General features: G+C 35.8%; 1 protein-coding gene across 1 annotated transcript; it reads left to right on the top strand.

Moving 5' to 3' along the window:
• The first annotated feature begins 11,731 nt into the window (after positions 1-11,731).
• On the top strand, positions 11,732-12,570 carry LOC149542163 (calvin cycle protein CP12-1, chloroplastic-like). Its single transcript, XM_089797192.1, has one exon. The coding sequence runs from the start codon at positions 11,984-11,986 to the stop codon at positions 12,395-12,397; it is 414 nt and encodes a 137-aa protein (XP_089653318.1). The 5' UTR covers positions 11,732-11,983; the 3' UTR covers positions 12,398-12,570.
• The last annotated feature ends 5,626 nt before the right edge of the window (positions 12,571-18,196 follow it).

Raw genomic sequence — 18,196 nt, 5'->3', positions numbered from 1 at the left:
ACTTTGGTAATGAGAAAAAGTGGTCCTTGGGTCCTAGGAAATAGTGTACAAGTTAGAGAGGACATCATATTGTTCCTCTATCTTAGGTTTCTAGAGACATGGTTGAAGCACAAGTTAAGGGCCATCATGGTTATATCCTTCTGGTAGTGGAATTCCCATCTTAGCACAAAAGAAATTTTGAATTGATAGAGCTTCCAAGATAAATGTTGAAGAATAAAGTGGACAAAGATTACATTTGTAACCAACCCAATCAACGCATTAATGTAGTTATCATGTGCGAAATTAAGCTTTTGTACGGTGCCACCTCATTAAAAGAGTTATTTTCAATATTTTTGAAAAACATGTTTCCTTTGAAAGATTTCCTCTAGATCACCTTATTTATTTCAAAATAATGCCATAATGTCCCTTCGTTGAAGAGCTCATTGATGATACATACTTTCTTGCCAAAGCTTCATAGCATGGATCAGAAGTTACCAACTTAGGATAATGAGCAACTGGGTGACATAGTTGAAAAGTTGTGAGGACATGGAAGGCTCAAAGAAAGGTTGCAAATTGTAAGGTTATCACAAGTGTTGATTGGGTGACACTTCAGTTTATAAAAAGGAGCAATTGAGTATCTTTGATGGATGAGAAGGAAAGTTTTAAAACTAAGGAGTGCGGAAAATGTGACCAATGCATCAATAATTTTAAGTTTAACTTCTTGGATTTCATAATCTCATTTACATCACTCTCAATTGTCTTATACCTAATTTTGGTGGTGTCATTTTACTATGGAAGCTAGATCAATATAAATTTAGCCCAACATTATATGAGCTTTGAAATCTACTTGAATAACTCATAATATTTAATATACACCTTGATTTACATTTCAACTTTTATTAATTTCCCCTCTTGATCTATGTATCTAATAGACCATGATAAATATTTCAAGCACAATATTTAAAAATGTATAAAAAATAAAAAGACTAATATCCCTCACAAAACCTTTTCTTAACTTCATCTATCAACACACTTATTAAACACTTTAATGCTACAAGTTAGTAGCTTCATAGTATTTATGTGGCCAAACCCCTAAGATTGGCTCACTTAATCTCAACTACTACTTTGAGTGGCACTAGCCATGGGTTCAACTCCTAATTCATTCTAGGTATGGCTTAAGATCCATCATACATTATCAAGATGTTATGAAAAAGACACCTTCTACACATAAATAAACTCTAAATAATCAAACCAAATTCTCAATTCTTCTCAATAATCTATATGTGACACATACATGTATTGATGTAGGAGCATCTTGGGTTACCATGTTATCTTGCTAATTTTTTTTCATTCTGCAAGTTGGTGCTGAGTTACTGTAGCACTCAGTTGGTTTTGAGTTACTGTAGCACTCAGTTTGTGCTGAGTTACTATAGCACTTAGTTGGTGTCGAGTTATTGCAGCACTTAGTTGGTGTCAAGTTACTGTAGCACTTGGTGCTAAGTTACTATAGCAATCTAGTGTTGTTTGAGTGTTCCTTCATGTGCCAAGTTACCCAGTGTATGCCAAGTAAATCTTCATGTGTCAAGTTACCCAGTGTATGCCGAGCGACCCTTCATGTGCCAAGTTTTCCTATTTATGCTGAGTGTCAACATTTGGATGTGATTTCTCTGAGCCGACTTGTGAGATTTATTTTGATCACAACATTTATGCTAAAATCTTTTCTTGAGATGTGTCCAGACCATTTTTGGGTCATCCTTCCTCTTATGTAATGTTCTAGAATGATCTATAAGCCATTTTGGCAAGTATATATATAGAGTGTTTAGGCCTAGAGTTAGGAAAGTTTTTTGAAGAGGATTGCAGAGCAGAACTGGAAAGTGTGAGCTTGTTGTTGGATCTTTGAATGTGAATGTATTTGTATTAGGTCGTAACCTAGAAGGCCTTATAGCTGGGCATGTATGAAGATATTTTGATGAATCAATAAAGGTATTTCACTCTTCCTCCTCCTTTGGTTTTTGTTCCTTGTGTTTTCTTTCATTGTGTTAACTCTTGCAGGGTGGTTCGAAGAGATGGGTGTGCCATTGGCCCTAGTTTTCCCTATCCTTCCCTGCGTTAGGTGGTATCAGAGCCTGAGATTAATCCTTGTGGAGATTGGATCATGTAGAACCCTAATTTGGATTTGGTTGTAGGCTAGAAGATCTATGGATTTGACCTATAACTTGCAGAGGGTTATGATCTTGCAAGAACTTGATTTGTAAAGATGGTTCGTGGTAGAGAAAATGTTGATAATGCCATATTAAATTAGTTGAGACAAATTACAGTTGGATTAGATGCTACGGAGACATCCTAGAGGAGAGGAGCACATCATGATGATGTAAGTTATAATGAAGTAGTAGCACCAAGCCATAATCCAGAACTTGAAGAAGATCAAGATGAGCAAAGATTGTTGTAGGTGTTGTCTAGGGAAAATTCAAAGCCTGTTGTAGATGTTTTTACTTATGATGGAAAATTGGATACCAAAAATGTTATGTTGATTTGGATCTCAGATATGGAGAATTTCTTTGAGTATGAAAACACTTCTGATAATAGAAAGGTGAAGATTGTAGTCACTAGATTGAAAGGTCATGCATCACTATGGTGGGAACATTTGCAAACTGATAGACAAAGAAGAGGAAAGGAGAAGAGAAGAACCTAGCTAAAGATGGTGAACAAGGTAAACAACAAATTCCTTCCTATTGATTACCAAGTTAGCTTGTTGAGAAAGATGAAAAATTTGAAACAAAAGGAAATGACTGTGAATGATTATACCGAGGAATTCTATAGATTGGACATCAAAATCTAGACATGTGGATGATGATGTTGAGAAAATTGCAAGGTACATAAATGGATTGAGATCTTGAATTCAAGATGAAATAAGTTTTGTGAAGTTGGAAAGTGTTGAAGAAGCATATCAATATGCCATGAAAGCTAAGGAGATCTTAGCAAAGAAGCATGAACAAAGACAAAGAGGTAGAGGTGGCAAACTCTAGATAGGCAGAGGTAAATCTTATGGTAAAGGTGGTAGATTTGAAAGTTTTATGTAGGATAAAGGAAAGTCTGAATGGAAGAATGAGGAAAAAGGCAAGACCAAATGGAAAAGTGGTAATTATTGCCAAGGGGGTACTAATTCTTACCACGGAAGAGGTAATTCTTATTGTAGAGGTGGATTTCATGGTAATTGTTTCAGATGTGGTAAAGAGGGACATAGATCTTTTGAATGTAGATCCTCCGAAAGTGGGCAAGGTAATAGAAATGTTGTGATTCAAGAAGATGATGAGGGTTTTCCAAGTGGACCTAATTTTGGAGAAAATCTAATGGTGAGAAGAACCTTATGTAATAAGGGAAGTGATGAGGAACCTATTTTAAGGAGAAGTCTTTTCAAGACAAGATGTAAGATGGCTGGAAAATGTCGCAAAGTGATCATTGACAGTGGAAGTTCTACAAATTTGGCATCAGAAGACCTGGTTACAAAGTTGTAGTTGCAGAGCCTAAAGCATCCTACACCCTATCATGTTTCATGGATCAAATATGAGCACAAAATATTGGTAACTGAGTAATGCCTTGTGAAGTTCAAGATTAGACATTACTTTGATGAAGTTTTGTGTGATATTATGCACATGGATTGTTGTCATATTTTGTTAGGTAAACCTTGGCAATATAATAGATATGTTGTGCATGATGGAAGATTGAATCAATATACTCTTTGGGTAAATGGGAAGAAACAAACATTACCGCCTTTGATTGAAAGTCCAAATGAGGTCAGTTTTACTACAATAAAGGTTTGCATGGTCAATGGAAAGCAATTTGAAAAGGAAGTAAAGAAGAATCAAGTTTTTTTTCTATAGTTCTTAGAGGACCAAGTGTTGCCAGTAATGACTGAGCAACAAAAGCTGGTAATGATTGAGTGACAATAGATAGTGATAGTCCAGTACTAGTAGAAATTGTAGAATTGCTAAATGAATATAAAGATATTGTTGCTAATGATATTCTTGATGGTTTACCTCCAATAAGAAGAATAAGTCATTGTATGGATATGATTCCTAGAGGTAGTTTACCAAACAAAGCACCATATAGATTGACACCTATAGAGAATTAAGAAATTAATAAGCAAGTGCATGAGTTTTTGCAGAAAGGTTTGATCAGAGAAAGCTTGAGTCCATGTGTTGTACTTGTTGTATTAGCACCTAAAAAGAATGGAGAATGGAGAATGTGTATTGATTCTAGAGATATTAATAAAATCACAGTGAAATATAGGTTTCCTATGCCAAGGATGGATGACATAATGGATTGTTTGAGTGGAGCCAAGTATTTTACCAAGATTGATTTAAAGAGTGGCTATCATCATATCAAAATTAGAGAAGGTGATGAATGGAAGATTTATTTCAAGACAAAAGATGGTTTGTATGAATGGTTGGTTATGCCTTTTGGTTTGACTAATGCACCTAGTACTTTCATGAGGTTGATGAATGAAGTTTTAGAAATATTTTTGGGTAAGTTTGTGATTGTTTATTTGGAAGATATTCTAATATTCAATGAGACTAAGGAAGAACATCTTGAGCATATTAGACAAGTATTGTAGAGGTTGAAAGAGGAAAAGTTGTTGATTAATTAGAAAAATTGTTCTTTTATGCAAGAGGAGATTGTGTATTTGGGATTTGTGATTTCAGCTGATGGATTGAAGATGGATCTAGAGAAGGTTAAAGCTATTTTGGAATGGCCTACACTTGAGAATGTGGGTGAGGTAAGATCATTTCATGGTTTTGCTAGTTTTTATAGGAAGTTTATAAGGAATTTTAGTTCTATTTGCAATGCTATGACTAAAAAAATGAGGGGAGATAAAAAGGAATTCAAGTGGGCACATGGAGCTAATAAGAGTTTTGAGACTTTGAAACAAAAGGTTGTTGAATTACCTGTATTGGCTTTGCCTGATTTCAACAAAGTATTTCAAGTTGAATGTGATGCGAGTGGTAATGAAATAGGAGCTGTATTAAGTCAAGAAGGTAAACCCATTGCTTTCTTTAATGAGAAGTTGAATGATGTTAAAAGGAAGTATTATGTGTATGATCAAGAGTTTTATGCTATTCTTTAAGCATTGAAGAAGTTGAGACATTATTTGATGCCTAAGGAGTTCGTGTTGCATATTGATCATAAAGCTTTACAATACTTGGGAAGTCAACATAAATTGAATCAGAGACATATGAAGTGGGTTGATTACTTGTAGAGTTTCACATTTGTTATTAAGAATAAGAGTGGAGTTACTAATAGAGTTGTTGATGCATTGAGTAGAAGACATTCTTTGTTGACTGAAATGAAGTTTGAAGTTCTTAGTTTTGATGAAATGAAACAGTTGTATGATGTTGATCTTGATTTTTTCTGAGGCATGGAGAGAGTGCAAAGCACCAAATATGATAGATCACATAGGTACGTATGATGAGTATTTCATTCAAGAAGGTATTTTGTTCAAAGCCATTCAGTTGTGTATTCCTAGAAGTTCTATGAGGTTGAATTTGATTAAGGAAAAGCATAGTGGTGGATTGGTTAGACATTTTGGAATTAATAAGACATGGAGTTTGCTAAAGAGAAGTATTATTGGCCACAATGTATAAGGATGTCCAGAAATTTGTAAAGAGTTGTGGAGTTTGTCAAATTGCAAAAGGAGTAAGTCAAAATACTGGTTTGTATACACCTATTACTGTTCCTAAGAAACCTTGGGGTGACATTAGTATGGATTTTGTTCTTGGATTACATAAGATAGTGAAGGGGTATGATTCCATATTTTTTTGTAGTGGACAGATTTTCTAAGATGGCTTATTTCATACCATGTAAGAAGACATTAGATGCAGAGCATGTTGTTGAACTTTTCTTTAAAGAGATTGTGAGATTGCATGGATTACCAAGAAGCATTATTTCTGATAGAGATGGTAAGTTTGTTGGTTATTTTTGGAAGACTTTGTGGAAGAAGATGGGTACTAAATTAAAGTTTAGTTCTACATTCCATCCACAAATAGATGGACAAACAGAGGTTGCGAATAGAAGCTTAGGTAATTTGTTGAGATGTTTAGTTTGGAATAAGCTAAGTGATTGGGAGATGGTATTGGCACAAGTTGAATTTGCATATAATAATTTTGTGAATAGGAGTATAGGGAAGACACCTTTTGAGATTTTTATTGTAATGAAGCCTAGAGGAGTATCAGATTCGAGAGATGTTGTTGGTGAAGAAAAGAGAAGCACTACAGGAGAAGAATTTTCTGATTTTATGGAGTCTTTGCATAAGGAAGTGAAGTTGAGGTTGGAACAAAGTAATTAGAGGTATAAGGAGAATGCTGATCAGTCTAGAAGACACCATGATTTTCATGTTGGTGATGAGGTGATGGTTCACCTGAAGAAAGGAAGATTCCCAATTGGAACATACAGTAAGCTGAAGATGAAGAAATTTGGACCTTGTAAGATCTTGAAGAAGTTTGATAGTGGTAATTCTTATGAAGTTGAGTTATCTGATTATATGGATATATCTCCTATATTCAATATTGTTGATTTGTATAAGTATCATGAGTCAGGTGATGAAGTTGTTGTATTAGAAGACTATCCTAAGAAGTAGATTGAAAAAATTGAACAGATATTGGATCAGAAAGTTGGCAAGAGCACAAGAGGAAAAGATTACTATGAATATTTGGTGAAGTGGAAGAACATGCCTATTGAAGATGCTTCATAGATTTCTCAATCTGAGTTGGATTCAACTCAGATTGTGACTTCTCAATGATTTAGGAGAATCATTTCTTTCAACCCCAGTTGTTGGATGTAGGAGCGTCCTGGGTTGCCTTGTTATCCTACTCATTTTCGTTCATTCTGCAAGTTGGTGCCAAGTTACTGTAGCACTCAGGTTGTGCCGAGTTACATTAGGACTCAGTTGGAGTCAAGTTACTATAGCACTTGGTGCCGAGTTCCTATAGCAATCTAGTGTTGTCCGAGTGTTCCTTCATGTGCCGAGTTACGTAGTGTATGCCAAATGACTCTTCATGTGCTGAGTTACCTAGTGTATGTCGAGTGACCCTTCATGTATCGAGTTTTCCTGTTTATGCCAGTGTCAACATTTGAACGTGATTTTTACAAGTCGACTTGAGGGATTTATTTCAATCGCAACATTTATGTTAAGATCTTTTCTTGGGATGTTTCCAGACCATTGTTGGGTCGACTTTCCTCTTATGTAATGTTCTAGAATGATCTATAAGTCATTTTGGCAAGTATATATATAGAGTGTTTAGGCTTAGAGTTAGGCAAGTTTTTCGAAGAGGATTGTAGAGCAGAACTGGAAAGTGTGAATTTGTTGTTGAATCTTTGAATGTGAATGTATTTGTATTAGGTCGTAACCTAGAAGGCCTTACAACTAGGTATGTATGAAGATATTTTGATGAATCAATAAAAGTATTTCACTCTCCTTCCTCCTTTGGTTGCAATTCTTTGTGTTTGCTTCTATTGTGTTAACTCTTGCAGGGTGGTTCAAAGAGCCGAGTGTGCCATTGGCCCTAGTTTTCCCTATCCTTCCATGCATCATGTATATTTCAAACTCTCACTTTAAAATATAGCAAAAGGAGACATACATGTCCTCAATTCATAATACAACAATAAGATATTGCTAGAATTAATGAGATAGAAATATTAATTACATGTAAATACAACCAACATCAGAAAATAATAGATCACACAAAAGAGAACACAAGACATGAAGATTTGACAAGGCTCATCCAATCCCTGGGCTATGTCCACCAACATTGAGTCCAATATTCTTATTATCTAGTGATCACAACCTTATTACAATCCATAGTCCCTTACAACGTAATACCATCATAAGAAGCTACAACCTCATCATACATCATAGATAAGATAAGATAAGATAAGATAATATTATTAATGTCCAACAAAAGACCACAACAAGGATCTATGGGACTAGAAGCTTACATCAAGAAAATAGCAGACAAACAGAGCACCAAATAGTGACCACAAAAGAACAAGTACAACAAACGAAGAAGAAGAAGAAAGCAGGAGACATCACAGAAATGATTAGGTATTTGTCCTCACAAGAAAAAAGTCCAACATCGACTGATCAGTGTGGCTACTAGAGGCCCTATGATGAAGCTGAGTGCTATAAGAGGAGGGTTGCTAGTGAAGAGGTCCCTTGTGGGGTCTCACAGATCTGGAATGGCTTGTATTAGGGAGACTGTATGAATGCTTCACACCCTAAACTAGAATTAAGAGCGAGAAGGTCGTAATAAGCTGTGTTTGGGCCCGACTCCTAGAAAATGAAAGCTGCAAAGTATGATCATGAAGCTGCAAGGACTCACAGAGAGAGAGCATAATGCAACGCTGATTGGTGTACCTAAAAGAATCCAAGAGAGATCTGCAATCTCTAAACAAATAGTAAATTCTCCCTCTAATCTCATAGTATATGGGGCATCTAAAAAGAAAATGAGTCTCAGATTCTGCCTCATCTAAGGTACAAAGTGTGTACACCCGATCCTCTCTAGCAATATGGTGATTGACCTAGATCCAGAGTCTATGCAAGCCCACCCTGAAAGAGCCAAGGGAGATACGTAGGGTGTGTGTCCAGTATCTGTATAAGTACTCACGGCAAGCAATAATCCCATCTTGATTATATCAGAAGTGCTCGACATAGAAAGCCATCCTCGAATGTACTCCCTCTGAAGGATCCACCCAGATCCATATGATATACTACCTATAGATTTCAAGTCTGACATGCCCATTTAACTCCTATGGAGAGGGGAGTAGATGAGCATGAGTGTTTAATGAGAACTGGTATGGAGGGAGATGGTTGATGTCGATCCTAACTAAACATAGCAGGATAGTAGCCTAAGCATACCAACAACAAGCTCTAGTAGCTAGATCAGAGTCTACAATAGTAATTGAGGAGTAGTAGGCTAAGTAAGGGTATCTATGTTAGCCTTCAGCCAAGTCTGCAAAACCATGAAGATAGTGGAGAAACCAAATCAGATAAAAAATGGCTGCAAGCCTAAATGGGTGAACTCCAAACTCAGCCAAAATAATATTGTGGGAGGTAGATCTATGACATCTAATAATCTGATGGAGGAGCAGAGTTGGGGTGCGCTCAATCATGGCTAGGGAAGGACCCCAAACGATCACACCATAGAGCACTATGGGTCTTACTAGGAATTTGGGAGGGATAGTTTAGATGATGTGTCCTGAAACTAGTGTTTGAAGCACTATCTCTCAAGCATGGCAAGGGAACCCAACCCTTTACTGATATGAGACTGAATGGCTGATCTCAAGCTGAGACGAGATCCAAAAAACTTAACCCCAAGGTATGTGTAAGATGATTTATTCTCAACTTTCGAACCCTAGAAGTGAAAATGGAGATGTGAGGTCTTAAAATTGTTGAAGACCATAAAACGAGTCTTCTCAAGGTTCATGACTAGCTGTCTCATGTCACAAAAAGATGCAATTCTATCCAAAATCCTCTGAAGCCCCTCGGGAGAAGAAGCAAGAAGAACCACATCATCAGCAAAGAGAAGGATGGAGATTAATACTTGGTGTAGATGGCAACCATCACTTGGAAGCAAGGAGTCACTGAGAAAAACCTCGAGCTCATCAATGTAGATCTTGAACAAGGTGGACGAAAGAGGGTAGCCCTACTTCACCCCAATGGTGCTTTGGATAGGGTCGGAGAAGCCCTTTGTGGTCTTGAGTCTACCAATCACTGTCTCATATAACCTCATGATAGCCATCAGTAAAATCTCAGAAATACCAATATCTCTCAGTCTCTAAAAAAAGGCCACTCTGGGGATGGAATCAAAAGCCTTACAAAAATCCACAAAACAATAGTAGACTTTCTTCAAGTGGTGTCGAGCCTCCTCAATAATAGCCTATAGTGCAAAGATATGATCCATGGTCTAGCAGTATACCCTGAATCCTGCTTGACCCTTAGCCTTGCAACTCCTCCTATCGAGCTCACTAGATAAAATAGTATTCAATGTTGTAGCATAAAGTTTGGAAAATGTATGCCTAATCATGATGGTCCTATAGTTTTTGGGATCAGAGGTCAGCTTAGACTTATGGATTGGGTGAATAACGTGTCTCCACCAAGAGTCTAGAAAACCAAAACAAACCACTCTATTAAAGAGTGTAGAGAGATGAGGGCCCAGGATTGTGGTGCCGAGCTTGAAGAGCTTAGCCTGAAAATCCTCCTCATCAACCACCTTGTTGCATCTCATAAGTCTGATGGCCTCGTAAATGTTGGAGGTGGAGAATAAGTGACAATGGGGGAGTGAGTTGGGAAGGGAAGCGAGCTGACTTGAGATATCATACAATGTGGAGACATGAGAGGCAAGGAGGCAAAGGTCGAGGGTGGACTGGGGTTGGCTACGCTGGGGGAACATGATGCGCCAAAACAACTTGGGATATTGAATAAGCATGTCATTGAGGGATTTGCCTTGTGAAGCAATAAATAATCGCTTCTTATGGTGAAGAAAGTGTTTGTAGGAGAGTCATAAATTGGTGAAAGTGGGGTAATGAGTATCAAAAGCCAAGCGTAAAGAGCAATGCAAGGTTTTATAAGCCTCATCAAACCACTAGTTCATGGGACAAGTATTCTGTCAGACAGATCTGGGAGTGTTGTGAATGGAGCAATAAGGGATAGAGAGGAGAGCCGACTCCCAAATCGCGGTAGCTAGTGAGTGAAACACGGTAGACACCTGACTGTGATCCGTGACTGTGATCATAAAAAAATCTTAAACCTAAGCTTTTTTATACAAGCTTTTTCCACTTACAAAATCAAGGCTAGAATAGGAAAAATATAACTTTTGGCACCTTTTACAATAGTAAATTCATTTTTGGCTTCGAAGGCATTATCCCTCGACCCCACCCTATATCGCGACATGGAGCATACATGGGGTAATTGACCCTAGGATCCCGCAAGGGGCGCTACCCCTTGACCGTGCCTAGGGTAGTGCCATAAAAACACACAAGGAGCGTTGCCTCTTGACTCCTAGAGCTTGGGGGTGTTGCCCCCAAACTCCATAGTAAAATAATTTGGGGGGAAATCACGTCGAGTGAAGTCGGGAAAAAATTAACCTTCGAGTCTGATTAGGCTCCACATCATAACATATATCATCCTCACAGGTGAAACTAACAATATAAGAGGATGACATCATTCCTTCAATATCTCTATTTAAATAATAGTGTTTATTTAGAAAAAAAGTGACATAGATCAAAAACTAATATCACTTACAAAACCCTCAATTTCATCTATCAACACACCCACTAAACTCTTTAATAATACAATCACTAGTTACTTAGTAACATTTAAGTGGTCAAACTATTAAGATTAGTTCACTCGATCTTAACTCCTCTTTGCTAAATGTAGTCACAAGCTCAACTCTCAATTCACCCACATTTGAATGAAGGTCCATTATGCATTGCTCAACAAACTATTACAAAAGATTACCCTATAAAGAACTGAACTCCAAATCATCACATAACATTGATTCAAATTACACGCCGTCAGTCCATAGCACAAGATTGCCCTATAAAGAATCAAACTCCAAATCAATCCATAGCACACCAAAGATCCAAATCACATGCCATCATTCCATAGCACACCAAGAAGATATTACAAAGACATCATCCTCCCAACCAAGGCCCACAACATAAGAGGACACCCTCACTCTTCCACAACCTCCACTAAAATAAACACCAAAAAAATTCCAATCTCTTCACTACAACAAACAAGAGAAAATCAAGCCACGTGGATAGAAAGACTCCATCCTCCCCAATATTGAGAGGCTAAGATTTACCTCCTTATCTCTTCCAACTTGCGTCCATTTCCTCCCCTCCATTCCCCCAAATCAATCAAACACGCCCTCTGCATTTCATACCAATCCCAACCCCATCCAAAGTCTGTCCATTGACAGAAATCAATCATCCCTCCAATTCCCAGATGGCCGCTTCAATGGCTACGACATCCACAGTCCCCAAGACCATCATTTTCCCGTCAAACAACGCCGTTCCCCTGACGCCCATAATCTCCTCTTCCTCCTCCATGAAATACAACCCCAAGCTCAAAATGGGTTTTATGGGTCTGAGCAGAAGAAGCCGAATTGTGGCCATGGCGGGTCCTCCGCCGGCCAAGGAAGAAAAACTCACCGAAGCGGTGGAGAAGAGCATTGAAAATGCGAGAGAAAAGTGTGCAGAGGATGGGACATCAGGGGAATGTGCGGCGGCGTGGGATGAAGTGGAGGAATTGAGCGCAACGAGGAGTCACATGCGAGTGAAGGAGAAAGCGAGCGACCCACTTGAGACTTACTGCAAGGACAACCCTGAGACTGACGAGTGCCGAACCTACGAGGATTGACGGCAATTTCAGGGCTACAGGCTAGTAGTTATCTACTGTATATTTTCTTCTGTTATTTCACATATATATGTCTTAGAAATTATCACTCAAAACAGTATAAACTGAACTGGATTCAGATGTTAAACACATTTATGGTGGAATTCAGTGATGTATTTCATAGATAGATTTGGAAAGTTGTCTGTGTTTAGATCTGTTGTGGTTTGGCGGGTACAGAGTACTTTTCTTTTCTCTTTCTTTGTTGTGATATTGCTATAAGGATTTAACTCTGATTCTGAGCCAAACTAATTGACCCAAGTCTTCATGTTTTCTCTGTGTGTTTCTGTTTTCTTTTCTTTTTTAATTTAAATTGGTACAGGTTATTTTCCTTTCTTTTTGCTTTTACATATCTTTCTCTTTTCTTATTAGACATCTCTTCTATGTTGATGGTGGATCATGAAGTGTGATTCCAAATAAATTAAAGATTATTTTATTATGAATTTATTAATTTGGATTAGGAATCGTGGTATACATTATCTACTATTATTTAAATAGGTTATAGAGAGATTTTGTTATGAATGTTCTAGTCAAATCATTGCATACACCACAATTAAGAGAGAGATCATAGCTTTTAAATTGATTATAGAAGTATTTTATTATGAATGTTTTGACCGGAGTCAATAATGGCGGTAACTTTACTTGTATAAGTCATAAGAATCTTTTGTTACGAATGTTTTAAGCTTGGAAGCATACATCATAACTTGTATTTAAATTGGTTATAAGGGTATTTTGTTATTAATGTCATAGGCTAGATTTGCATTCATGATATAGATCATAGTTTTAATTTGTTTTATTAGAGTATTTTGTTATGAATGGTTTATCATGGGTCAAGAATCATGGCTTACGTCATAACCTTACTTAAATGGGTCATAAGGGCATTATGAAACTTTTAGTTTGATTAGGAATTGTGGCCTACATTATAACTTATATTGAAATGGTTCCTAAGGGTATTTTGTTATGAATGTTTTAATTTGAGTGAGGAATCATGCTATATACATCATGACATGATATTTAAATGGGTCATAATTATTTTGTTAGGAATGTTTTATGTAGGGTAGGAATTATGACACATCATACCTCTTATTTAAACTGGATGTAAAGATGTTTTGTTATAAATGTTTTAATTTGGGTCATAGCATGCATCATAACAATAGTTGAATGGACTGTAAGGGTATTTTGTTATGAGTGTTTTGATTTGGGTGTGGAATCATTGCATACATCATTACTTATATTTAAATGATACATAAGGGTATTTTGTTATGAATGTTTTGGTTCGGATATGGAATCATGGTATACATCAAAACTTATATTTAAATGATACATAAGGGTATATTGTTATGAATGTTTTAATGAGTGAGGTATTGTGACATACATCACGGCATGAAATTTAAATGGGTCATGAGTATTTTGTTAGGAATGTTTTAATCTAGGGTAAGAATCACAATGCACATCATAACTTATGTTTACATTGTCTGTAAGGGTATTTTGTTATAAATGTTTTAATTTGGTTTGGGATCATTGCATACAACATAGCTAATGTACTAGTGCTTCCTAGGGGCTGGAAATTAGTTTTCATAGCAAGATTAGGTATGTCTATTTATTTCGAACAAGATTCTAATTGTTTTCGAGTACAAATTTGACATTCTCATATATCAATAGGTAGAGGGGATATGGCTCTTCATTTGGAACAGGATTCTAATTGTTTTAGTACAAGTTTTACTTTCTCAAAAATATAAAGGAGATTCACAAGTATGTTAAGGACATCTATACTAAAGAGAATTTGCATTCATGTAAGTGGTAGTCAATTTAGATTTAATAATTGATAGTTGTAAATTAATATAATTTTGGAGATTCATAAATTATGAGTGCATCTATACGAGAGAGATAATAAAATTATTGCATTTATATAAGTAATAATTAATCTAGATTTAATAATTCATAATTGTAAATTAAGGTAGTTTTGAATAAAATATCTGATTAGAAAGGACATATGGAGTAAATAAAGATAATTTAATTATATGATTAAAGATGTATTCTAGTGTAGTTTTGGAAATTGATTAATCAAATTTGAAAATATCGATGCAATTCTTTATATTTTATGTGAGATTTATGTTCTATTTTGAGACATGTTTACAAATAAGATCTATTTTATATTCATGAGTTTGTTCTCTACACCTGAATTTGTTCTTGCTTAATATGTATTCTTGCTCTTTGGCATGCTTAATTTGCCCATATCTACCTCCTTTTTGTTTTCTAATATCTAAAGCTGGTCGTATTTAAATCCTCTTTAAGTATCATATTCATATATGCTCGCCTAGACCAAATCATAGAAATGTGTGTAAAATATAGAAGATGAGACATCGTAGTTATTCAAATTGTATAGAGTAGTGTAATGCAACACATAACAATTATTATGTAATCCAATTAAAGTATTCCTAATGCTCCTTTTTTTTTTTTGTAAATTAGAGTGATATTTAACCCCATCCAATAATGATGAAGTAAGTGTAATTCAATCTTAAAATAAAAGGACATAACGAGTAATCATACAAAAAGAATAACAAGTTGTCACTAATTAAAGACATAAGTTTTCCACAATCCATCGAATAGTAAGTTGTTATTTCTAGAAGTGGTTGTGTTAGAATTTTTTTGCATCAATTTTTCAGATCACACTTTGTGATCCATCATCAAGATTCGAAGAGAGTTGAAGGAGAAAACATAGAAGATCAATCATTGGGATAAGAAGAGAGTTAAAGGATAATTTAATAAACATGATTTATTGTGTTTTCCATAAACTGTCTTCTAATCCTAAGGATGGAGCACAAAGAGTGATTTGATATATTGTTTTCTCCTTCAACTCTCTTCTAACCTTGATGATGGAGCACAAAGAGTGATATGAAACATTGATGCAAAAAAAGATTAAGACAATCATTTCGAGAAACAACAACATACAAATTGTCACTAGTTTACATGAGCTATTTTTTTGAGTAAGTGCAATTCAATGTTTCCAAATATTAGGACATGATAGTTGATAATGTAAACTTGTGATAGTTGAACTTAAAGGTAAATAAACATGAGAGTTTGCCAAAATTTGAAATAAAATTAAGAGTCAAATCTACAATTGCAAGGTTGATCGTACAAGTATAGAAATAAACCAAACACAAAAAATGTAAAAGTAGATACTAAGTTGTTTATGGATATATGCATAAATAAGCACAATAAATTGTGTATATATAAAATATGTGTAGATATGGTTGAAAACATATGAGAATGTGTATGAATAGGTGAATAATGATTACCATAAGAACATGGTGGTCAAGAAGGTTGACCTTATTTCCTATTGGAATTAGTAAGGCAGATAAACCACTGGGCTTGGATAAGATCGAGTGCTTAATGGGTATTGTTAATCCTTCACTAATATGAAGGGTTGATTAAGGGGATATGATTGTATGTTGTAAGATAAAAAGAACACTAAGCTAAAATGACAAATTTTAGGATGCGTTGACTGGCAAAAAATAGATAGCAAGTTGCATGTACCTAAAACAATAACCAAATAACAATAATGACCTATTATTTCAATTTGAAGTTGGTTTGCAAGATATAGATTTCCCTTGGCATTCTATTCTTAGGTACATATTGATTGTGTTTATTTATGCCTTGTACTTTTGTTTGAAACTTTCACAAATAATCCATCAAATCATGCACTTTGCAGTCTTGCGACAACATATTCACCACTTGTTTTGCACACAAAAAAATGAGAAAAATAAAATGTTTTCCTTGGTCAAACCTTGGTTGAAGAATCAACCATGAAATGACATAAAATATGTTTGAAAGGAAAGTAAGCTACTATTAAATAAAAGCTAGATTTGAATCATGAATTACCAAATACCTTGATGATGCAATGCTTCTTTGGATATAATCATAAATGTTAATAAAATAGCTTGAACTCCACAAAAACCTCTAAGTTCCAATTGTGAAGGATATGCCTCGAACCATGAATGTTGTAGTTTACCACAATTCTTGAAGGAGAAGAACAAGAATGGTTTGAAGACTTGGATGCTTGAATTGATATGATCTCCTTATGTAGTGATTGTTGATTGATTGATTGTGTGTTGAATGAATGGAAATGGAGGCCTTTATATAGATATCTCAAAGTAAAATCAACATTAGGTTGACTTGGAAAAATAATACTTATGCATGGGGGGCATACTTTTAGGTAGTGTGAAACCTCAAAATGTGACTCCCAAAATTTTAGACAAGAAAAGCAAGAATAGGCCAATTTCTTAGCTATATGACAGTTTTGTAGGTGTAGTTTTTTTTGGGTACAAAGTGTTATTTTGGCTCTAGAATAGTTGTGACATCCTATTCATGGCAAAAGAGGATGAAATTTTAATAAGATTGAGGCAATAGGCTTTAGTTTTTTAAAAGATGCACTAGACAAAGATGTGAGATCGATAGATGTGGGAAATATGTCTCAAACCATCTTAAAGTGAGGTCATGGAATAATTTAAAGAAAATATTTATAATAAAAGGCCACAATAATTTTTTGATGAGAATCAATTAAGAGAGACTCATGAGTTTATGTTAAATATTAATTTAAACTAATAAAGTTTTAATGAGTGTTGGGAGAGTGAAATTAATGTGAGAACTCATATGCTAAAATGGAGATAAATTAAGCATCTAAGTACATGTGCTTAGAATTTAGGATGGTACATTTAGCCCCCACTTTGATGTGAGTATGAGTCTAGATCATGCTGAGAGAGAGAGAGAGAGAGAGAGAGAGAGAGAGAGAGAGGAGCATCATGGGGAAGTAGGAAATCTTGCATGCTCGATTTGTTTTGACCTTGGAGTTGGGGGACTCTGTCATAATTGGGTAGTTCTTGGATGTAGTATTGACCAAGGAGCTTAGTCATTGAAGGTGCTTAATCAACTGATGTAGCTCGACATACATTGGGTTGCTTGGCTTATACTACATTGCTCGACATGTGTTGGATGCTTGATAGGTATTGTTTCTTGGTGATGCATCAAGTTTTGATGATACTCGACAGTCTGGTGCATTGCATGGAGTTCTTGCGGATTGGATTGGTCGACTTGGTACATTTATTGTGTGTGGAGTGTGATCTTGATGTGGAGTGATTGTAGGGATATGTGTGGACCTATTTGATCTTGAATCTTTATCCTAGGTGCATTTAATATTTTTTGTAAACTGACTTAAGGTATTTTGTATTTAATTTTCATTCTAGAGGATTCTATTTTCATCACGGTGACTTGTGGTTGGAGTGTTTATTTAATGTATGGGCTTATTTAATTTTTAACTTGCTAGGCTGACTTGTGGCTTAGTTGGGTATAAGTAGAGGGTCTTGTGGAGTTTTGAATCATCATTCATCCAACATGAAGAAGATAGAGTAGTTGAGAGGAGCGAAGCTTGAGCAAAGCTAGTAGCTAAGTGCAGGCTTAGGAAACAAGGAGGTTGCTTGGTGGCCTGCGAGGAAAATTTTAGATTCTTCTTGGAATTTCTACCAGATTGTAGATCTACGCTAGCTAGAGATTAGATCTTGTGAGTTCTTGTAGAATTACTATTGCAATTGCATTGTGTTGGGTCGTAACTAGGAAGGCCTTATAGTCAGGCATGTTGAATGAAAATCTTATGAATCTATTGTGAGAAGTGCATTTTTTGGATCTAAATCTCCGTGTTATTGTTTATATTCCATTGTGTGGTTAATTGTTGGGGGCTAGGTCATCTCCTTTGGGGATTTTCCTACCTTG

The sequence above is a fragment of the Cupressus sempervirens genome, chromosome 8 (assembly GCF_028749045.1).
Source record: "Cupressus sempervirens isolate cs-2001-9-10 chromosome 8, ASM2874904v1, whole genome shotgun sequence".
Taxonomy (NCBI): Eukaryota; Viridiplantae; Streptophyta; class Pinopsida; order Cupressales; family Cupressaceae; genus Cupressus; species Cupressus sempervirens.
This window is presented reverse-complemented; position numbering and strand designations above follow the sequence as displayed.